At 45.5% G+C, this 24,198-nt stretch overlaps 1 protein-coding gene across 1 annotated transcript in view; it reads left to right on the top strand.

Moving 5' to 3' along the window:
• The window catches only part of WDR70 (WD repeat domain 70), a 255,372-nt gene that overhangs the window by 219,646 nt on the left and 11,528 nt on the right, over nucleotides 1–24,198 (top strand). The window contains exons 14-17 of the mRNA XM_014594000.3: nucleotides 5,268–5,368; nucleotides 9,133–9,212; nucleotides 10,540–10,656; nucleotides 13,326–13,488. Coding sequence (XP_014449486.2) covers nucleotides 5,268–5,368; nucleotides 9,133–9,212; nucleotides 10,540–10,656; nucleotides 13,326–13,488 — 461 coding nt within the window. The remainder of the gene's footprint in view (nucleotides 1–5,267; nucleotides 5,369–9,132; nucleotides 9,213–10,539; nucleotides 10,657–13,325; nucleotides 13,489–24,198) is intronic.

The following is a 24,198-nucleotide window of genomic DNA, read 5'->3' as shown; positions in this document are numbered from 1 at the left end:
TGTTCTATGCAAAAATGAGTGCTTAAAGGAACACCATCTCTCACATTTGAAATCTGGAAAACAGGGTTGAGAATTTGTACATTTTAAGAATCTGTGAAGCTGGGGTTACTTTAGCTTTTATCGTGATCAGAAACAGTTTTTTTTTAAATAAAGTAGCTAACTTGCATGCTCACTTGTTCATTATTGTGGTTGTACTCATAGCTTCTGGGACTAGAAACTGTCAACTTCAACCTTCCTGTAGCCAGTATTAGTTGGTTAATCCAGTATTTTGTTCAGGGTTTTATAAAGCCCTGTTGATCTAATTACCTCTTCTATTTTACTTCTCTGCTAATAAATAAAATGATCTTAAGTACAGGGAGAGTTTGTAATGTGCTGCTAATTACTGTGGTTATTACTTCCAGCATAACCTTGGTTGCTTTTCAGGTGCAGTTACCAGCAGTATCATGTTTGGTGGGTTTGCAGAACCAAATATTTAAATATGTTAATGATTTGAAATAATTATTAAACTTAATTAACATATATGAATTTAGAAGTTAGAGAAGGCCCAGGTTCAAGTCCTACATTACTTTAGCATTATGATTGGGGAGGAAAGGCTGTATGATTGTTTTCACTTGAGAGTAATTAATCCTTCTTTTCCTTTTTTAATGAAGCAGCAAGGAGCAGCAGAGGGACCTCATCTGCATTTAGCCCAGTAGCTAGGGACAGATCAGTATAGGTGGTGTTCATCTGAGGGCTTTTTAACCTTCTACTCACCCACATACTATGCTGTATTGGGGTGGTGGCAAATTCCTTTAGATCAGTATATTGTAGGCTCCACTGAGATGCACAAGACAGGTGATTTCTCTCCAAGCAGTTTTTCTGACCATCTGCAGACTTAGGGCTGGAAAATGAGGGTGGCGATTTTATCCAAATTAGAGTTTTTTCACCATTGGGTCCCCTCATAATCTGGGACGTTTGTTCCAATCTTAAGAGTCTGCCTTAATCAGTCTCAAGTTTAGCTTGCTCCCTCAACTTTAGTCATGTGTTGTGCATTTCAGATATAAAACACCTAGCTTCTAAAATTTAAAACCAGTTGCAAGTATAAACAACAGAAAAGGCAAATATACTGTGTTATTTACTAAATAACTACATTTACTATATACTGAATAATGTGAGAATGTTCCCTGTTGGATTCACAAATTACATTCACGTATTCATTTGAATAGTCCTTATTTGTATAGCTTGACATCACTTGGGGTCGAACTGCATGATGTATTTGTGTGAGGGTTTTTTAATTCTTTTTAGTTGATTATGTCCCTGGAACTGAGGCTTTTAGTCTTTTTTTAGATACTGTATGTTTCTGATATGATCCTAAAATTCACAAATGTGTTTTGCCACTTTTTGTAAAGTATATTTATATACCAATGGCTTAGTACAGTTAGTTGACCTTTCAGAGTTTGTATTTGTTTAGGTTTGAACAAATTGTATTCAAAGAACATTTTACTGCTCTGAAAGATTTATAGTGCTGTGTTTTATGGCAGTTTCTTTTGCCTGCTCTGAAGCACGTGCCACAGTGTTTTTAAGTGTGCTCTGCATGTTTGACAAGTTAGAAGCATAGCAATTCCCATCAGGGCTTGAGCCACACTGTCTCAGGATTTGTTTTTGTTGGCTGGTATCCAGTACCATGCTATTAAAATACATTTACTTGACAGTAGAAAGTGGTGAACCACATTAACTACAAAGTTTTTAAAAGTCTGGCTAAACACATGCAATAAATATTACTAAAAGAAAAGGCCACCCACCTTTGACCTTGGACTCTGCCTGTGTGTGTTAGAATTACTGTAGCATTTGAGTAATAATTGATAGGGTAATTCATATGAATTTTCTCTAATTCAAACAGCTTATTGACAGGACTAAATTGCATTGCAAACTTGTTACAGCAAGTAATAGGGAAAATGTTGAGCTTCAAGAAATGTTACTGAATATCTGTATTACCCATCTGTACACAACACTTTGATCTTTAATATCGTCGCAGGGCACCTTAGTGCCTGCTCCTAGAGAGGAGAAACTGCCAGGGAGAGAGCCCTGGCAGGGCCAATTGAGCACAGCTGCAGGTTGCCAGAGCAACTAAGCGGAGCCAGCTGCCTGTAGGGGGCAGGGCCTGGCCTTTATGAAGCCCAGGGCTGAAGCTGGGCTAGCAGTTCTCTGCCAGCAGCCTGGGAGGCAGGAGCTCTGGGAGTGAGGATGTGGAAAGGAGCCGGACGTGCAAGTACAGCTCATGATAGCCCTGAGAGGATGGGCACTAGAGTTTAGCCATGCAGCTTGTGGTTATGTTACAGCCTTTGTGTTTGTGTTATTACACCCGGAGGCCTGGGTGAGGCTGTAGGGGTTGGAGGAGGCCTCAATCATAGGGACCCCAGAGAGTGTGGGGTGCCCCCAGCGCCAAGAGGGCGCGTTGACCTCAATCATCGGGGACTCACAGGGGAGTGTGAGACCCGGGCACCAGTGAGGGCGTGCTAGGCCCTGAGATTTACAGGGCGGAGTTGTGGGCTCAGTTGAGCTCATAAGAGGGCGCAGTGTCCTCATAGGGACCCCAGAGAGTGTGGGGTGCCCTAGCGCCAAGAGGGCGCATTATTTGCATAGCGCCAGGGAAGGCGCAGCTCGCACGCCAGTGCGTGAGCAACTGGCGGCGAGGAGCGCAGCCAGTGGGTCGCGGGCGCAACCAGAAGGTTGCAGATGGGGGACATAGACCCCGGATTGCGTGCGGGGTACATAGACCCCAGCCCCAGAGCGAGGGGCGATTGCATTGAGAGCCCTGTGGGGGCACAGCGAGCCCCAAAGAGGGGGAGCGCCATTGTACGTTATTGAGTAGCCCAGTGTGGGCACGGCGAGCCCCAAAGAGGGGGAGCAGCCCTAGAACGGGGCCATATCAAGGAGCCCAAGACGGGCGTACTAGCGAGCCCAGCCGCAGGCTAGTGCGGCAACACGCCTCAGACCGAGGCAGGGCGCTGCAGTTGCCCCGAGAAGACGGGGAGTAGCAGCGCGGTGAGCCGGGGTCAGAGAGGGTATCCGTGCGGTTGGCCAGGGAAGGGCCGGGGCCCGCTAGGGGGTCCCTGAGCGGGACCGCACCATCAGGAGAGTCCCAGCAAGAGACTGGGCACGAGAGAGAGAGCCCAGAGTGGGCTACACTATAGAGGAGGCCCGGGAAGCGGGTGTACAGACCTAACAACGTCTATTACATCCGCAAGGCTTGGGGCGTGGTGTTAGGGGCTGGTAGGAGCCACGCATAGCCCATAAGGCTGAGGTGCTTGAGTAGCACCCATTGTACGGGGAGACCCACGAGGGGTCCAGGAGCTTACGTGCCCGAGGAAACACAAGGCAGCCTCCCAATCATTTTCCTTAAGCGCAAAGACGTGGCGGGTGAGAATGGAGGATGCCCTCAGGCCGAAGTAGCGCGGTGAGAGGGCCTCAAGGAGATCACGGCCCTCCGCAAGGACCCCGCCGTGACAAATATCCTAATATCTTTATAGAGTTACCCCTCATATTTATGTCTGTGATTGTATGAACCAAGAGTGTCACTGTTTATAGTATTGTTTCTACATGGTGCTATATGGGATGATCCTAAAATTTTATGAGTCTGTTAACTGCTAGTTCACGTACACTTACTTCTATGGAACCTGTTCGTGTTAAAAATACACACACATACCCCACCAAACTGAGGAAAGCCAGTGCTTATTCTATGGGAAAGGGAAATCTAATGTTGATGGGTTTTATGGTATATTCTGGTAACCTACTAGCATATGATTCAGATATAATACTTAAACAAAAAGAGGTTGGGGCCAGACAAAAGAAGAAAACCAAGGTAGGGAAGTTGACAATTGGCAATGTTTCAGCAAGCTACGATTTTACAGAAAAGGCTTAAAATGGCTGTGGTATCCCAGGTTCTTCAGTATTATATTTCATTTGCCCTCTCCAGTTAAACTTATTTTTGTTATTTTTTCCTCTTAAATTTGTATTCTGTAGATCATAAACACTTTTAAAATACTGATACATTTGAAATGCTGTAAATACTTTTTCTCTTACATGCATCACCCTTCTGTGCATCTTTAGAGACAGAGGGAGATTTAACACACAATTACGGATTCATTTTGAGAAGGGCCTAACCCTTCTTTTTGGTGAAGAGAAAAGTAGTAGGTTTGGGAGGAAGGGCAGGAAAGGTGGTTAGTATATTTCAGTGAAGTAATAAGATGAAGATGAGTCCTGTGAAGTCTTGGGAACATTTCTAACAAATGTAACACATACTTTCAAGCCCTCGTCCTTCAGTTTTGGAGATTATCCCTTTATACAAATCTGTCCTCAAACAATTTCCACTCTCCATTTACCTTAATACCTATAGTATGGTGTTTGGATTTGTTGTGTTCCATTGTAAATTGTGCCCACTGTTCTGTCTCTATCATCATTTAGTTCTTCAGTCAATTGTCTTGAAAGTCTCAAAATTTTTTACTTTGAGTTGATTATTAAAAGGAGCAATGATATGTTATGCAGAATAACATACCATGAGTGAAAAAGAGCAAAGTGCTCAGGCCTTGATTTCTTAACACCAGTTTCTGCACCGATCAGAAAAGCAGTGGAGGTGTTATCCCTAGAGTACAGGCTTGACTACAGATACAGACTGGAATTAGATTAGATGGGATATCCTAGATAAAGAAAAAATTGAGACTAGGAATCATTGATTTTTAAATTGTTGTAGAATCTGTGAGTGAGTGATTGGCATAGCATTTGGAAGTCTTGTTCCACTGGGAAGAAGGACTAGATGAAGTAAGAATCATGGAGAGTTTATTATAGAGAGAAGAAAAAACCAAAATTTGAAAAAAATATGTCCATTAAACTCCCCAACTTGCACACTACAAAATCCAAAGCTATCTCATTGCTTTCCTTCAGATATCCCCTTAAGATTGTTCTTAACTGTGGTGTTTGCAAAACATGTGACAACAGCTAGGCTGCAGAACTCCTGGAACTACTGGATACCATGACAATGAAGAACATCTTGTTCCCTTATAGTGTCCCATCTATGTGTTTCTGTCTGTTGTTCCTCTCATATTTAAATCTTAAATTTTGGGGGAAGGGACTGTCTTTTTCTTCCACGTTTTTAAAGATTCTAGCATATTTGGGTCCCAGTTCAGAACTAGGACTCATACACATTTTGGTAGTACATATATTAATAGTAAGAGTTAAATGGTTTCAGACCCAAAGATGATGATCAAATATCAATCTTAATTTTCTTTCAGAGTGTTGTGCGTTGTCTTTGGCATCCCAAGCTGAACCAAATCATGGTTGGTACAGGAAATGGATTGGCTAAAGTATACTATGATCCCATCAAAAGTCAGAGGTATTTAATAATGACATAACAATGATTAAAACAATATGGTTATGATTAAAACCATGCTTCTTTCCTTTCTTTTAATTAAACTAGAAGTGAAGAAATAGATTTACAAAGATTTTTCTTGCAGAGTGTTTTTTTATTGTAATAGAGTAAAAAAAAAAAAGTATCTTATGTTCTTTAAAAGCAGTCTGTTTTCTACTAATCCTTCTGTTGTGCTGCATAGTTGTGTATTAAATTTGGAAACAAACCTAAAACTTTGAACACTTTCATCAATATGTTGTATAGAAACTGTATTAAAAACTTCTGGCTAGCGGATCTCCAACTGGTTAGTGCAGGGTATAGTGTAATAAGGCTGTTTGTTCAGCAAAGTAATTTTTATGGTTCTAATGTTGTATTTTGTTTGGGGTCCTGACTCAACTTGCGTTTCAGTGATGAGCACAATTAGCTTAAAATTAAATTTGAGGGAAGGAATGGGATGAAAGCTCCCCATCTGTTGCACTTTTGTTACCACCTATGGCCATTCACTACATACCTATAGGACAGCAAGGTGGAAGTGAGTGATGAAGAGGAAAGCTAGCAGCTTGGATTGAATGGGTGAATTTAACAACTCTAAAAATTGCTTTCTTTTGGTATTATGTTGACTCCTTTGTCCCTTAGTTTGACTGGCATGACTATTGGGATATATTTCCCTTCAAGCAGGTGGAGAGTGTACAGCTGACCTTTCATTAATTTATTTATTACTGTATTTACTCAAATTTAAGATTAGTTTCTTTTCCCCATTCAACATGGGAGGGGGGAAGCCCCTCATCAATACAAGGGTGGGGGTGAGGCAGAACCTGCAGCTCTGATTCCAAGCACAGGAAGCTCAAAACACCTGCTGCCTCTGGCTGTAGCTCTGGGGTAGGGGCTGAAGCTAACGATGCCATCACAACAGCTGCTGCATGGCTGGGGTAGGGCCAGAGGCAGCACATGTTACCTACTCCCTAGCCTTAGCCAGAGCCAGAGTTGCAAGTGGAAGGTGGGGAGAGTAGAGGGCAAGCAACAGGGGGCACCAAGCAGGGGGGCGGGGGCATGGGAGGCAGGCAGCAGAGGGAGAAAGTGGGGGGCAACAGGTGCCCATAGGTGCAAGCACCACAGGGAGTGGCAGGCATCAGGAGGCATAAGCATGGGTGGGGGCAGGTAGCATGGAGGACAGGCAAGAGGGGTGCAGGTGGGGGAGGCACGTAGGGGGGTACAGGCACCACGGTAGCATGCATGGTGATGTACAGGCTTGGGGGTAGGGGTTGGCCACTGGGGGGGCAAGTGGTGGGGAGGACAGGCTGCAATGGGCAGAGGTCACTTAATTATCCTGGTGCCTACCCCACAACCACCTGCCCCCCTGCCAATGCTTGCCCTACTGCAGTAGTGGGGGGATGATTTTAAAACAGCCCTCCAAAAATTAGATTCTAGATGTGGAAAATTATTTTTTAAAATATAAATTTTCCATGTCTAGAATCTAATTATTGGGGGGTTGTCTTAATTTTAAGATTATCTTGGATTTGGTTAAATGGGATAGATATATACTGCCCTTCTCCACAACGGCTTACAGTGGAGTGCAGTACAAAATAACTTACCAAAGAGATATAACAAAATCTCCCTAAATGGTACCTCAACTTAACTTTCCTTGCTAAACACCTACCCAAAGAAGAAGATCTTCGTCTTTCTGGAAGAGGTCTAATCTTGGGTTCCAGTGAGCCAAAAAGGGGAAGGAATTCTAAAGCTGAGGAGGGACCTTTGAAAATTACCTTCCACATGTTTTGCCAAGCGAACTTGGTGCATTGATGGTACCAGCAGGAGGTTGCTCTCTGCTTACTTTAAAGATTGAAATAGAGCATAAGGGAGAAGTCGATATGTAGGGCCTAAATCATTTAGGATTTTATAAGTCAAAACCAGCACCTTGAATTGAACCCACAAAGCCATTGGAAGCTAATGTGAACTCTGGAGTAATGGGCTTCTGATGATCCAGGCCCATTAGAAGGTAGACTGCCACTGGCTGTGGCTTCTGTATGGTCATGAACTAAGGTTAGCCCCACATAGAGGCATTGCAGGAGTCTCGCCTCATTGTTATAAAAGAATGGATGATGGTAAATCTGAAAGAAAGGGTCACAGACTTCTCAGCAGGTAGAGATGATAAAAGGAGCTCCAAGACAGCAGCATCACCTGGAGATCCAGGTGCAGTAGAGGATTCAGGCTGTGAACTTGAGTGACAAGGGGAGGCTGAACCCCCATCAGCGAGAAGTGTCTCAATCCCTCCTACCGGTCCATGAGGTCTGCTGAACACCATTACCTCTGTCTGGGATGCCACTTTGTACACACAGTGGGGTGAGGTTGCCTGCGCAACAGGGTAGGGAGGGCACTTGCTCATGGATTGGGCCTTGGTGTGTAGCTCCTGAAACCACAGCCCACATGGTAAGTGGCCCCCAGCTGCACAGAAGTTGGCCAGCGCTGCTCTGTGTTTTAACTAGGTGATTATATAACAGAATCATAGAAATTTAGGGTTGGAAGGGACCTCAAGAGATCATCTAGTCTGACTCCCTACTCAAAGTAGGACCAGCCCTAACTAGATCATCCCAGCCAAGGCTTTGTCTAGCCAGATCTTGAAACCCTCTAAGGATGGAGATTCCACAACCTCTCTGGGTAGCCAGTTCCAGTGCTTTACAGCCTCCTAGGGAAAACGTTTTCCCTAATATCTAACCTAAATTTCTCTTGTTGCAACTTGAGACCATTGCTCCTTGTTCTGTTATTTGCCATCACTGAGAACAGACTAGCTCCATCCTCTTTCAAACCCTCCTACAGGTAGTTGAAGGCTGCAATTAATTCCCCCCTCAGTCTTCTCTCCTCTAGACTAAGTAAGCCCAATTCCCTCAGCCTCGTCTCGTAAGTCATGTTCCCCATCCTCCTAACTATTTTCATTGCCCTCCACTGGACTCTCTCCAACTTGTCCACATCCTTTCTGTAGTGGGGAGCTCAAAACTGGGCACAGGACTCCAGATGTGGCTTCACCAGGTCAAAATAAAGGGGAAGAATCACCTCAGTTTATCTGCTGGCAACACTTCTTTCAATGCAGCTTAATATGCTACTAGTGTTCTTCGCAATAAGGGCACATGGTTGGCTCATATTCAGCTTATTGTCTATGGTAACCCCCAGGTTCATCAGAGCAAATCTCTGACCCTGAGGCTCAAATGAAAGAAGAGTACACTTGCCTATAGTAGTATATATTGCTCATGTAAGCCCTAGTTTAGTATCTTCAGGCCCAGTCTGGTTTGGGGCTTCCTTTTCCATCCTTTGCAGAAATGTGCATATAGATGCTTAGTGCTTACAGAGGGGCTGAAATAATAGCACCAAGGTAGGCTGCGCTTACTGCCAGCAAAGCTTAAGCAAGCTTTCTCTCCACAGTTCTTAATGAAGCTCCACTTATATTTCAGCATGTCTGCTGCTTAAGAGAGGATAACATGTTTGAACTGTTGCAAACTGAGTGGGAGGGGAGTTTTGTCGTAGGCAAGTGGAGGATAAAATAAATCTGCCACTTTCTTTTCGCTTCCCACTTAAACAATACTATAACATGTATTTATCTCTCTAGCCTGCCTTACATGGCCATATATACATGCACACAAGAAGAAACATATTAGTGAACTTTTAAAGTTCTGTTTAACACAGTCAGGAATATTTGTCTTAAATCATTACTACTTGTTATAAAGAAGCAAACTAAGGCATGATATGTTTCCTCCTAGGGGAGCAAAATTATGTGTGGTTAAAACCAAACGGAAAGCTAGACAAGCAGAGACACTTACACAGGATTACATTATAACACGTAAGTAATTTAAATATAACCTTATAAGAAGCTCTTTTGTTTTTGTCATGCATCACATATTTTCCAAAATCTCCAAATCATGTATATTTCCCCTTACACTGTGTCACATTAATAAAGTATTTTCTATTACTTGCACATTTTAATGTTATTTAGGAACTTGTGTGTAGCCAAGAATTCACTTGTTAGTAATAATATTTGTTAGGAGTAGATATGAGCTGTTTCAGGCAAAAGTCTGAATGGCCAAAAGTTTGCCTTTAGAAAGCCAGGGTGGCTTCCTGACTGTTTTGTTCCTAATTGTTTAGTTTTTTCTTGAACATTGTTGTTGAGGCCTGATGAAGATACTTCCGGACGCAGTATAGAAGTGGAAAATGTTTCTAAATTGATCATATCTTAAGTTTCACTTGAGTTTTGTTAAGCGTTGTTGGGCTTTTTGTTAAGATTTGATGCTGTTGTGTGTGACATTTCTGGGTGGGATGAGTAGGAGCTTTTCAAAAAGCACATTTTTCTATTGTAATTCTTAGAAAAGTAAAATAAGTCCTTTTCTAAAATGGAATATCTTTCCACCTATAAAATTCAGTGAGCCATGCTTCAGTCTCAGAGTTTCATAGGGCTGCTTAACATGCATAAATGTGACTGGAGGGGATTAGGTGTTACTTCTAAAATACAGGCATGTTATTAATCAGCTTGGATTTTCCTCCATCAACCTTTTCTTTGCATACAGCAAAAAGCTTGGATCTGTGCATTAGTCACCTCAGATGCTCTATGCAGACCAATCAAGCACTCTGCTTGCCAACAAATGTTTCAGGCACCTCATATTTCATGAAATCTGCGAAAATAAAATCTAAATATTTATTCCTAGAGGTATACAGCCGTGTCACCTGGACTGTGGTTTTATCAAGTCTAAAACATTAAGCAGGCTTTCAAGAACAACCTGGAAAGTGATATTGATGAGTCAGTGAGTTCTGTCTTTCTCAGTAAAAAAAACCCCACAGTGTTGCCATATTAGAGATCACCCTATGCTGCTGACAATATTGCCTTTTATTTGGAGGTTAAAAACACCACACAGATCCCATAGCAATTTACTCCAGAATTAGGTATATGTAACTCTGATATTTGAGCCAAATTCTGACTTAATTAGATTTTTCCAACCTAAATTCACAAAGCACTATAAAACATATTTTCATAAACAATTGTGCAAGCAGGTAAGGCATTCTAGTATCCCTCTTACATTAAAGCTACTCATAATCTGGCCCATAGGATTAAAACTTTAAAGGCAAATATGGACACTAACATTTAGATTTTTTTTTTTAATGTGAATCTTCTTCAGCTCACGCCCTTCCAATGTTCCGTGAACCACGACAACGAAGTACGAGGAAACAGCTGGAAAAGGATAGATTGGATCCTGTGAAATCTCACAAACCAGAACCTCCAGTAGCAGGACCAGGTAATCCAGACTTGTTATAAGCAAATGGAAAATTATACTGGAGATCTGTAAGTATCTCTTGCTCATGCTTCTTTAGATTTAAGAATGTAAGAAGTGCCATACTGGGTCAGACCAATGGTCCATCTAGCCCTGGATGCTTTACAGGGAGAGCATTGAACTAGATATTATCTAGAGTTATCTATCCCATATTCAGTACCCTCCCTGGCATCCACTGTTATTGGTTTAAGAGATGCCAGAGGAAACATCTCCAACCATTCTGTTCAATAACCATTAATAGATCTATCACCCATGAATTTATCCAGTCCCTTTTTTAATGTGGCTATGCTATCTGCCTCTACCATCTCCTGTGGCAGTGAATGTAACTATGAGTCACATAAAAGAAGTGTTTTCTCTTGTCCATTTTAAACCTGTCACCCTTCAGTGGGTGCCCCCTTGTTCTAGTATTCTGGGACTTGGTGAACACCAGTTCACTGGTCACTTCGTATACAACTTTAATGGTTTCATAGGTCACTGTCATATTCCCCCTCAGCCTTCTCCTGTACTTCAATCATTATTTGGATAGACACTGTCTTTGGCCCATCTACATGTTAAACTTAAAGCATCCACATACAGAGTTTGGATGAGTTGTTATAGGCTGGGTCAGCACCCCTCTCCTCCCCCCTCCCCCCATGCAACAACTCATCAAAACTACCTATAGGGCTTTGAGCAGGTGGAGACCAGTGTTCAGGAGTGGAGCAGGCACAATCCACTCCCTGCCCAGTGGCGGGGAGGGGGGAGCTGTGGGGCAAGCAGGTGTGCATGTGTGTCGGGGGGGGGGGAGGGGGCATTACTGCCTGGGTGTTAAGTCCCAGGAGCCAGTTGGGTGAGGCATGGAAGTGATTCAGCAGAGCTCGCCTGGTCTGGGGCTGCCCCCACAGTGCTCCACGTGGGGCCAAGCCATGGGGACAGCTGCAGACTGGGCAAGCTCTGGTGTGTGCAACTTCTGGCAGGGCTGAACCCAGTGCATCTGCAGCCAGCCAGGTGCTGCTCTGCTCTCTTGCCTCCAGCAGGAACCGCCAGGCTGAGGCTTCCCGCATGCCTGCCCAGAGCAGCTTGGCAGGGCAGGGGCAGAAGAAGGAGGAGCCACCACTGGAGGCAAGGGGAGCACAGCATCATCCAGCCAGCTGCAGCCACACTGGGAACGACCCCACTGGAGGCTGTACTTGCTGGCTGGGCCCTAGGTCGGCAGGGCTATTCTGCTCCCCTTGCCTCCTGCACTTGCTATGCCATTCTGGGCAGGCAGGAGGGAAGCTTCAGTCAAGCAGCTCCTGTCCCAGTGTGCAGGGCTCCAGTCCAGTTCACAGCTGCTTTCTACCTGCTGCAGCTGCCTACAAGTGACTGCTCATCACACTAGGCAGATGGAATGGGTGGAAGGCAGCTGGGAGCTGCAGCCAGAGCCTTGCATGCTGGGGCAGGAGCCACCTCACTGAAATTCCCCCCAACTCCTGCCCCTCGGCGCAGCAAGGGCAGGAGTTGCAGCTGGAGGTGAGGGGAGCGAAACAGCCTCCGCAACCTGGGCCCCGGCCAGCATGCACTTCTTCCAGCGGGGAGTTCCTGGTGTGGCTGCAGCTGGTTGGGTGCTGCTCTGCTCCCCTCACCTGCAGCAGTAGCTTCTCCTGCTCCTGTTGCACTGCTCCAGGAAGGTGGGTAGGTGGGTGGGAAGCTTCAGCCAAGTGGCTCCTGCTGGAGGTGACGGAAGCAGAGCTGCACCAGGAACAACCCCTCCAGAAGCTGCACATGCTGGCCAGGGCCTGGGCCAGCAGGTATGGGCAGTAGTGTGGTGTGAGCTGCCTCAACAGGAGTGGGTGGGGCTTGGCCCCATGCAGACCTCCATGGGGGCAGCCAGGGGCTGGATTGTCAGTTTGTGGGCTGAATCCAGCCTTCAGACCATATTTTGCCCACCTCTGTCTTAAATAGTCTCCCAGCCACATATTCAATCAGTTAAAGGCATGATAAAAAGAGGAATAAGCTACAAAGTTATTCAACAAAATATGTGTAATAACTTTGTAGTTGTTTCCTATCATGCCATTAATTGAATTGTGTGTGTCACACCTCGGCTAGGAGATTGCAGTAGCTGCAGTCTCCCAGCTACAGGAGCATGGGGGGTGCCTCCATGGCTCGGTGCCTGATCAGGTGAAAGGGCTCCCAGTTGTGGGAGCTTGCTTCTTTGCCAGTGCAGGGAGAGTCCAGGATCAGGCTCCCCCTGCAACAGCAGTAAGGCATGATGGGATCTGATTTGAAATTCCACAATCACACTCCTGCCATGCACACCTGGCATGGAAGGAGACATGATTATGTGGATTACTCTTTAGATCCTATCACACCTTTACCTGCATGTGTAGGGAGGCCATCAAATACGTGTTTACACAGTGCCTAGAGCAATAGACATTGCTCACTGGTTGAAGTGTTGCTATGAATAACTAAGCACTCCATTTTTTACCAGACCCGTAATGTATTCAGGAGAAGTCTTATGTGAAAATAGTTCTCAATGCATTTTCTGTTCTGTATATCTACTTCCTCAATAATATTATGTAGCTCCCATACTCCATCCATGTTAGAGACGCAGGCATATTTAGCTTCTCTGGGTATTTTTTTAATTTCTCTCTTAAATTATTATTTTTCTGTTGTAGGTCGTGGTGGCCGTGTTGGAACACATGGTGGTACCTTGTCATCATATATAGTCAAGAATATTGCACTGGATAAGACTGATGATAGCAACCCTCGAGAGGCTATTTTACGTCATGCAAAGGAAGCTGAGGAAAACCCATACTGGGTTGCGCCAGCGTATTCTAAGTAAGGAAATAATTTAAAATACAAGTAATACTTCTTAAACCCACTGGGAGTTCAGTATAAATAGAAGAAATATATTTTTAACAGCATTCTCTGTCTTTTCTGGATTCTTGCCATGCATGTGTAAACTAACAGTATGTCAAGCTCTAATATGAAGGTAGTATTTGAAGCACATTAGGCTATTAAAAGTATAAATATCAATTTTTAAAAATAGTCTTTCAGGACTCAAAAACTATTTTAAAGCTTGCTAAACTTACTAGTCATAATAGTGTTTATTCTGCTAAATCTGTTGTAATTAAACCCCACTAAGCACCCTTACTTTATGGGTAAGGACAGACATTACACATAAACTGGTTTAAATGATCAGAAACTGGTTTAAATCTGTCACAGAACAGATGTTCAGTGCACATAAGCTGGTTTGAAAATGACTGAAACCAGTTTGAGATTAAACCTGGTTGAATGTAGTATCAGACTTAACTTATTGGCTCAAACTGGTTTATGCAATGTCTGTCCCAGACCTCTTGCTGGTTTAAGTTAAACCAAATTCCCCCAGCATCCCAGCATGCACTCTCAGCTGGGCGGGGCTCTCTGCTCCACAGCAGGGCTGGCCCCTCCCCTTTGCTCTCTGGCTGTAGCTCCAGCAGAGACTTGCAGACACAGAGCGTCTGCCTGACTTCTCTCTGCTAAGCAGGGTTTATTTTCCCCCTCCCTTCCCCACCCCCACCTTTCACAGACATCTCACCATTAACTAGCGGACCACATGCTAGCTACAGTCTGCGCTGTGGAAGATGACAAAGGCAGGCAGGCTTTTTGGAGCTAATGAACAGGTATCTTAATGTCCTTCCTTGGAAAAGCTGTTTAAGAAGAGCTTCGAGACAGACTTTGTTTTCTTAATGGGTTGAAAAATACTGAGTTAGGGGTGATAAACATTTCCTGCTGGGCTGCTCAGGAGCGGCAAGAACATCAGAGCATCCTTCCAGGGCCTGGCCATGCCCCCCTCAGCTCAGCATTGTGGAAGGGATGGGAGGGCTGCTCTAGCACCCCCAGGCTTCTAGCCTGAGCCAATGCAGGCATGTGCCTGCATTTCTAGAATGAAAAGGGAATGTCTATTCACCTCCAAATCGGTTCAAGCTTTGCTGGTAAAGATTGAACCAATTCATCAACATTTTTTATTCCAAATTATTGGTGTTAACAGTATAACACTTTTTCATATCTAGACCTCAAAATGCCTCCCATGCAAGGTAAGAATCAATAAGACAAATTTTACAGCTGCAGGAAGTAAGTTGTACAGAGAAATTAAATGGTTTTCACAAGATCATTTAGCAGGCAGAGTTGTGAACAGCTATGCTTCTAATTCCCTGTCCAGTGTTTTATTTCCTAGAATTACTTCCTGTAATTTTTATCTTTATAATTAGAAAATAACAAAGTAAAAGGCAAATTTGAAAACTACCTGCAGGCTTACAGCAATGTAATAGTAGTGGCTGTTTGGGTTTTGGACAGCTGAAACAAGAGACAATCTGAGCAGGGTGCAGGTCCCAGGGCAAGTCAGCCTGTGCAGGGCCCCATCCCTGGATCTGAGGAAGCCGGCAACAGATTTGGTGGCGGAGGGGAGGGGGTGCCAAGTGGCTGGATGCTCCAGATTCGGCAGGGGCCCGGCAGCAGTGTGGAGTCACTGCCGCTGCTCCACCTGGCTCTGTGGGGCCCTCCAAAGCGCAAGGCCTGGGGTGGTCACCCTGATTCACACACCCCCACACCTCCCACCAGGGATGTCTCTGGTTGGGACCATGGGACCATACTGTTAGGCATCTGAATGCTATCCTGTTCTTCCCTGCTCAAATCCTGAATACCCATTAATGCTAAAGGCAAGTGGGTCCTTCTTCACCTCCTTCCCAGGTTTTGTGACTTGTTCTTGAGGCTCAGATGAAGGCAGGTTACAAAAGTATACAAATTAATGTCACATTTTCAGTGACTTGAGCAGGGCAGAGTCCTGCTCAAGGATAAATTTTATCCTAATAGGTGAAATAGGATCTCCCTTGGTTTCTAACCTACACCATGTCACGAGGCTGGCCACAAAGCAAGTGCTACTGACCTAGCCTGGATTTGAATGGGTAATTATTAACTCGTGCAGCACCTATGGCTTTGTTATAAAATATTTAAAATAAATGACTAATACAATTCAACCTACATTACCAGTTGAAATTAAGAAGTATTTAAAAGCATGATTTTGTACAGTTTACTGCAGTAGAGATTCAATGTATGGCCATTTAAATTATCTAGGGATTCAGATGTGCAAGAGAGGAAATTTACTATGAAATCTACTTTATTGTCATTTAGAAAATGTTCTCAGAAGTAGGTACAGCTACTCATTCCATCAATAGGCTGGCGTCTTTTTGTATTTTTGGCCAGGTAATGTCACTGATTGTATATTAAGTTTCATCCCTGACACCTGCAATGTAATATACACGAAAGTTTTAAAACATAGCGGTATTGCAGAAGGCTCGCTGTGTCAGGTGGGCAGATTTCATTACGGTATCTTGTTAAAAGATGTAGCTGCAGGGGAAGAAAAGAGCTGGCTGAGAAGTGGGGAGGATGCAAGTCCAGAATGCTATTAGCTTACACACCAGACGGTGATATGTGTGTGGGGGAGTTGGACAATAGCCAACAGCTTACTGGCTTGTCAGTGATAAATTTCATGCCAATGAAATTGCCATTAGCCTTGCTTTGGAAACTTGTTTTTAAGAATTATCCCGTGGCATATGCAATTTAAAGTTAATTTTTATTTATACAAGCACACAAAAATGTAGTACTTTTCTCTATATCATGTTATATTTTTGCTGACCTTTATCCTTTACATACTCGATGTTAAAGAAAAAATGCATGTCTGTATTTTATGCTATATTTGCACATACAGACTTAGACCTTATCCAGTTATATGACAACCAGGGATCCAGGTTTTCTGTTTCTCACAGAAAAACAACGTTCCCCCCCCCCCCCCCCCAGTGGATTTCCACCTTGACTAGGAAAAATGCGAATTTTTCATTTTAGCAGATAAAAATGCAGATTTTCCACTTATGCTAAGAGCTCTCTGCAGGCTGGCAGAGTTCCAGCCTGCAAAGGGCTGGGGAGAGCAGAAGGGCAGTCAGGCAGGGAGGTGCCATGTACAAGTGTGTGCTCACACATGCACATGGTTGCCAGGCAGCACTTGGGCAGGGCTGGGGCTGGGGCAGCTGCCTAGCCAGGGTTGTGCTTGGGGCCCGGGGCTGGAATGCATGGCTGCAGGGCCTGGGCGGGGAGCAGGACAGGGCCATAGGCAGCTCGTGCAGAGAGGAGAGGGGGCTGGCACTCTGCTGCTGCATGCACTCCTGGGTAGGGCAGGAGGGCACACGTCCCCCAGATCCATGTGCAGGATGGGGGCGGACTGCCTGCTATGGGCTTAGGCTTACTGTCCCAGCTGCCACAGAAGAATGGAGTGCAGAGCCCAGCTCCCCCTCCCCCACAGGCAGCATGGCTGGAGCAGAGCCTGTCAGGGGTGGGACAGGGCCTCCACTGCCCAGTGGGCAGGACCCAGCACAACTGGGCAGAGTGGGGCTGGGTGGGGAAGCTCCTTGCTGCTGCAAGCCTTGCGCTGCCCTGGCAAAGTGACCTCTGCCCAGCTGGCAGCACTGGGGACAGTGGCACAGAGTTGTGCCCCTTGCTGTTGCCACATGGGCAGGAGGTGCTTCACCAGGGTGACACAAAGCTCCCAGTGGCAGCACTGAGCTTCCTCACCTGGCCTTGCTCTGCCCTGCCACACTGGGTCCGCTGGGCTGTGGAGGCCCTCAGGAGAGGGCAGCAAGGTGGGAACCTGAGCCTGCAGAATCTAGCCTGCATTGCCCTCCCCACCCCTGACAAGCTCTGCTCCAGCCATGCTGTCTGTGGGGGTGGGGGAGCCGGACTCTGTACTCTATTCTCCTGTGGCAGCCAGAGCTTGGACACTTCTGGGTGGGGGCAGGGGACTGCAGATCTGGGTCCTGGCCCCATAGACCTGGCAGCTTGGGGCTTTCTCCGGCAGGGCTGGGGAAGGCAGGGAGCTGTGGATGGCAAGTGAGGGGCAGCAGCAGGGCTAGGGACTGTGGGTGGGGAGTGAGCGGCCTGGATGAACAAAGCGGGGAGGGGAAGCTCTGATTTTTCCATGATAAAGAACCCAAAATCAAATACCAAAATATGTAGGTACTTAGAATTTATTCTATTATAGTGATTGAGGCATTGGTATGCTTCCATATTGCTTTAAAATTTAAAATATATCAATAAAATATTGTGTTTAGTAGATACCGAGAGAGATGTTTCATTTTAATCAGATTTGGGGTTTTTTAATCAGAGAATTTGCAATTTTCAAATAGAGAATACCGGATCCCTGATGATAACTAACTATTCGTACACACAGCTATAGTTTTTATATGCACACACACACACACACACGCACACACACTCTATTATATATAGTATGTATATTATTTATATAATAACTTGCATATTATATTCATGTAATTGTTTGTACCTACATAGTTTTATAGTTGTTGTATAAATACACATGCCTTATTTGTACATCATTTTTCAGGCTTTTTCCAAAGTACATATTTAATAAAAATATTCAAAATGGAAGTAATGATTATGCTAAATAATTATGTATAATTTATAGTACAGTACTGCCCAGAAGACCTAATTGGAATCCGGGTCTCATAATAGGTTATATACAGACATGCAGAAAAACATGGATGTGACCTGAAGGAACTCCTGCATGTAGTATGCTAGAAAGTTGTGTTTTAATTATAGCGGGAATCCATTTAATGCACTATTTTAGTACAATTAGTACTACTACTAATAGTACTAATTTAGTACAATTAGTACTACTATTAGTACCTACTACACTTAGTAGGTATTCATTTTTAAAAGCCTGCTTAAGGGATTTAGGGTCTGCAAAACATATTCTTATAAAATCTGATTTGTTCTTCTGGCTATTGGAGCAGCTTTTAGAAACTTTACTCCTTTGTTGATTTTCTTTCTAGGTTTCTTTGGCAATGTTTTATTTTTATATGTGTGTTTGTTATTTGTCCTTCAAATTGGAAGATGACCATGACATCACTGGTTGTTTTGGTTTCTGTGAATACATGAATGGCTGATCAGGCCAGTTTGTGCTTTGAACTCTCTATGGCACACTCAGCAAGAGATGCCACTTTGGGTTGCTTGATCAACAGCAAACGTGCTGCTGGTGCGAGATTTACGCTTTTTGCACTTCTGCTCTGCCTCAGCAGTTTTTATCTGCTCATAAATGGTAACTCCAATATGGATGTGGCTTTGCCAGGTGGAACAATCATGAGCAAGATTTTCCCAAGACTTTGGGTCAAAGCTGAACTGTTTCAAGGATGACTTGAGGGATTCCTTGAAGCATTACTTCTGGCCTCCCTGAAAGTGCTTTCCCTCCTTTAGCTTACCGTAAAAGATCTTCTTTGGCAGTTGCTCATCTGACATCCTGGTGACATGGCCATCTCATCTGTGATTTCATCAACAGTGCGGTGATGCTTGGAATGCCTGCTCACGTAAGAACCTCAGTGTCTGGAACCTTGTCTTGCCATCTTATTCTCATCAGTTTCTTCAGACAGCCCATGTGAAAGTGGTTCAGCTTCATAAGATGGTATTTGTACACCATCCAGGTTTTACCTGCGTACATCAGGATTGGCAACACACTGGCTTTGTAGACCTTTAGTTTTGTTTGTTGACTGATGTCTCTGCACTCCCCCACATTTACATGTAGTCTGCAGAAGGCCATGCTTGCTTTAGCAGTTTTGGCGTTTGTTTCATCATCAATGTGAACTGCTGCCAAAGATAGGTAAACTTGTCCACTAGGGCTGTGTAAAATTTCGACGTGTGTTTTGAGCTCGAAACAGTGAAATTGAAACAAAACTAAAGGCTTCGAAACAGCCTCGAAACTAAACAAGGGCAGTCAAAACATTTTGAGTTTCGAAGCTGGGCTTGCTTGCAGCTAAAGAAAAATTAAGGAGCTGGAGGAAAAGGGTGAAGGACTGTTCCTGTATTGACATGTGTAGCTGGCCAGTGACTGTCATCTTTCCCTGAGGTGCTTTCCAATCCCAGTGCTTTGGGAGAGGGATGGAAAAACAACATAAAAAGCATTGTTTGAACTGGGCTTTCTCTGTGCCTTCATACTTACAAGTGACACAAGTTTTGTTCTGAACAGTTTGAGGTGCAGTTTCCCAGAAACCCCTGCACTTATCTCCTTGAAATTTGGCAGGCTCCATGGCCTCAGCAGGGCTACCATGCCTGCAGTTTTCACCATGCTGTGCCTTAACACACACACATTATATGAGTGTTGCTTTCAAGACTTTGAGGTGCAAGTTTCCCAGAAACCCCTGTACAGGGCAGAGAACATCATACTGAAGAGGGTTGGGGCCAACACACAGCCCTACCTGACTCCACTTGTGACTGGAAATGGTTCAGATGACTCAACGTCATCCACAATGTGAGCAAGCATGCCATCATAGAATTGCCAAACCATTGCAATGAATTTCTCTGGGGAACTGAATTTTGCCATGATCTTCCAAAGGCCTTCCTGAATGACTGTATCATATGCTTTTGTCAGGGCAATGAAAGTCTTGTACAGGTTGGAGTTTTGTTCCTAGCATTTCTTCTGAAGTTAACAAGCCATGTCTATGGTCCCACCTCCTTTCCTGAAACCACACTGACTCTCAGGCAAGACTTCTTGTTCAATGTGTTGTACAAGGCAATTCAGCAGAATCCTGGCAAGGATTTTACCTGCTATTGACAGCAAGGAGATGCCCGATGGTTCTCACAGAATTGTCTATTGCCTCTCCACTTATACAAGTGGTTGATGGATGCATCCTTGTACTCCTGGGTTATAGTACCTTGAGTCCACATTGGCTGGAAATGTTCAGACCGTTTCAAAGCCACATGTGAGCCTCCAGCCTTGTAGACCTCTGCTGGTATAGCATCTGCTCCAGGTGCTTTACCATTTGACAGCCAATTAATTACTTTCATGGTCTCAGTTAGCATTGGAGGATCAGCAAGAGCTATGTTAATGTCTACCTGAGGCAGTCAATCAACTGCCTTCTCATTAATAGATGATTGTTGATCAAGGATGTTGAAGTGTTCTGCTCATCTCTGCAGTATCTTTCATTTATCAATGAGCAATGTGGTGCTATCAGCACTCAGTATTGGAGATGTTCCTGATAACTGGCCCACAGATTGTCCTCAGCACATCATAGAAGTTCTTCATATTGTTCCTGTCTAAATAGGACTGAATTTCATCTGCCTTGTTGCTTAGCCATGAGTTTTGCATCTCTCTGAGTTTGCATTGGACAATCTTCTTGATGTTATTGAAGGCTGCCACCTTAGATGTCGAAGTGCTGTCTTCTAAGCAGGCCTTATGGAACAAATGTTTCTCGTTCAGTAGTCTCTCAGTATCATTTTCATCAAACCAGTCTTGATGTTTACGTGTGGTGGGACTGAAGGTATTGGATGCAGCTGAGTAGACAGTCTCTGAAGGATGCCCGTTTCTTCAACGTTATTGAAATTTACATCAGTTGTTACTAGTTGGCTACTCAGTTCTTCAACAAATGCCCATTTCACATTCTCCTGTTTCAATTTGAAGACACTGAACTTTTGGGGTGCTTTTTTGCCTTGTGGTTGTCTGCTAGGATGTATCCAGATATTCAGGTTTGAAACTATGAGCCTGTGGTCAGTCCAGCATTCTGCACTTCTCATGACCTTTGTCACGCCATCCTATCTGTCTCTTCTCCTGATGATGATGTAATCAATGAGATGCCACTGCTTGGAGCATGGGTGCATCCAAGATGTCTTGTGGTTTTGCAGGCAAAAGACTGTTGGTGATGAGAAGGTTGTGTTTGGCACATTTTCTCAGCAGGAGAAGCCTGTTGCTATTGCATTTCCCAAGGCCATTTTTTTCAGATTACACCTGTCAGTGTCTGGTGATCTGCAACAACTCTAGCATTAGTCACCAAGGATGATGAGCTTGCCTGCCTTCAGCACTTTTGCAGTAAGAGACTCCAGATCTTCATAAAATTTGTCCTTAATCACTTCTGGGTTGGTCATAGTGGGCTCATAGGCACTAATGATAATTACATATCTTTGCCCAGACAGTGAGAGTCACATTAGCACGAGTGTGTCATTCATTCCCTTTGGGAGATTTGTAAACTTGCTGACTAGCTGTGTTTTGATGGCACACCCAACACCAGCTTCACATCACTCTTTACTACAGCCACTCCAGAAGGAGGTGTAGTGGGCTACTTTTTCAGTTAGTTATCCTTCTTCAGCTAAGCAAATTTCACTATCTGAATGTTGACTCTGGCTAGTTCTCTACCACCTAGAGTTGTTCTTCTCTCTGGTCAATCTACCGTTGTACACTCCATTAGTGTACACGCATTCCAAGCACTGATTTGTGAGTGGTGTTACCTTTGGGGTTTTTTTCCTTTTTGTGCGGTTTTTGACCGCTATAGCCCATCAGCTGCAGTATGCTCACTAGGATTAACGTGAAACAGACAATGTTCTGAGTACCTTTTCTAGCCCCTTTCTCATGCCTCTGGAAGTGAGCAGTGTGATCCTAAGTAAGGCTACTCAGTCATGCAGAGGGCTTCCAAATTCCGCTGCTGCTTAGTTCAGTGAAAAGCGACCCTATGCCCTGAGCTGCCTGTGTGCAAGTCTGCAGCTACAGCTCCCGATGTATCCATATCTGCTGCTTTGCTACTTGCCCATCACCACAGGACTGGAGTGTGTCTATGGGGAGGCAGGGGAGATATAGCGATGTCATGACTTATGGGCGAGTTGGTTTGAAGTGAGGGAAAGTTGTGCAGAGTCACCCTAACTTGGTCATCCAGGCTTATCTAAATCCAGTGGAACGACAGGGTTGAGACGTCTGAAGACAAGTCTGGATGCAGTGAATGGCCATCAGGTCCTACAGCACCTGAACTGATTCCCTATACCAGGGGTGTCCAACCTTTTTGAATGTGGGGCCGGATCACAAACTTTTTATCACCCACTGGGCCGGCAAGCCATATTCAAAGATGTCACAAGAAGTAATACCATATCAGGAAGTGATGTCACGTGATCTTTGACACCAGTGAAGTTGCAGGGGTTGACATGGTGCTGGTTGACATGGCATGCATGCCTGGGTTGACATGGTGCTGGAGAAACCGCAGGGCCAGGCCTGGGTTAACCTGGGGCCCCGCCCAGCCTCCCGGTGCCATACCCGGGTTGACATGGTGCTGCAGGACCTGCCTGGGCAGAACAGGGTTGGCACCAGCCACGAAAAGCAGCATGCAGCTTAAGCTGGCATCCTACGTGCTGCTGGGGATGAGAGGAGGCTGGCCAGGTCTGCACTGGCCAGCAGAAGCATCAGCGGAGCCGTGTGCCACTTGGAACGGACCGGTGCAGGCTCGTCCTGTCCTGAGCGGCACACGGCTCCATCGCTGCTTCTGCTGGCTGATGCAGACCCAGCAGGGCTCCTCCTCCCATCCCTAGCAGCACACGAGAAGCATCCCCCTCGGGGCCTTGCGCGCGGGTGACCGGGCCCGGAGAGCCGCAGCTCCCGGGGGGAGACTGGCCAGGGGAGCAAGCAGGTGCCACCTTGCTGTGGGGCAGGGCAGGGCAGGGCAGCGAGGCTGGCTTCAAGTGGGTGGGTGAGGAGGCAAGTGAGGGCTGGCAGTGCCAGCGGCCGCTGCTTGCCCTCCCGTGCGGGGCTGCTTCCCCAGGCCCCTCAGGGGTAAGCAGCTCCCCTCCCCTCGCTGCCGGCTGGGGCCCACGGGCCGGCCCTGCGTGCCTCGCCGCAGCTCCGCCCTGCCACCACCGCCGCTGTGGCCCCGCCGCGGCTCTGCACTCTGCACCGCCGTGGCTCTGCGCTCTGCAGCGGCGGCTCTGCACTCCACGCCGCCACCGCCTCCCTGCGCTCTGCAGCGGCGGCTCCGCACTCTGTGCTCCACGCCGCTGATGCTGCAGCTCCACGCCGCTGCCGTGGCTCCCCGCTCCGTGTTGGCACCACTGCAGCTGCTGCGGGCCAGATAAAATGACGTGGCGGGCTGCATGGCAGCCCGCAGGCCATATGTTGGACAAGCCTGCCTTACACTGTCCCTGTAGCTCTTGCCATCTGCCTTCATAACCAGAGAGATGAGCATATTTGCTCAACCGCCTGATCCATCAGAGAGGACTTTCCAGAGAGTAGCTGTCCACTCTGGTCAACAGTCTAGCCCTTCTCTTACTTTTATTTTGGGGTCAGCGCCCCTAGCCTTTCCCTGCCAAGGGGTAACTCACAAGGCAGCGGAGGCTGGGGTTTTAGGCACCCCAGACTCACCATTCCTGGGGTTTGGCCCTGGTGGCACTTCTTAGGGGCTGCTGTGCCACAAGCAGTCCCACCACAGTGACCCCAAACCCCAGTAGGGTGCAGTTTTTGGTCATACCCAGGACCAATATGTGTGGTACAATATAAAGTATCTACTTAACCTTTCTGTTCTTGATCAGGGTTTGGGTTATATATTTCTGATTCTGAAATGATCATTTGCATAATGAGAAAAGAATATTTTTTTTTATAGTAGCTTAGGAAGAGCTAATACATGTTTAACCCTTTTTCACTCCTAGTTTTTAAAGTAACTGTCAACCAAAGAAGTCTCTAGACATAAGTCTTTGTTGTTC

This window comes from Alligator mississippiensis, chromosome 3, assembly GCF_030867095.1.
Source record: "Alligator mississippiensis isolate rAllMis1 chromosome 3, rAllMis1, whole genome shotgun sequence".
Lineage (NCBI taxonomy): Eukaryota > Metazoa > Chordata > Crocodylia > Alligatoridae > Alligator > Alligator mississippiensis.
This window is presented reverse-complemented; position numbering and strand designations above follow the sequence as displayed.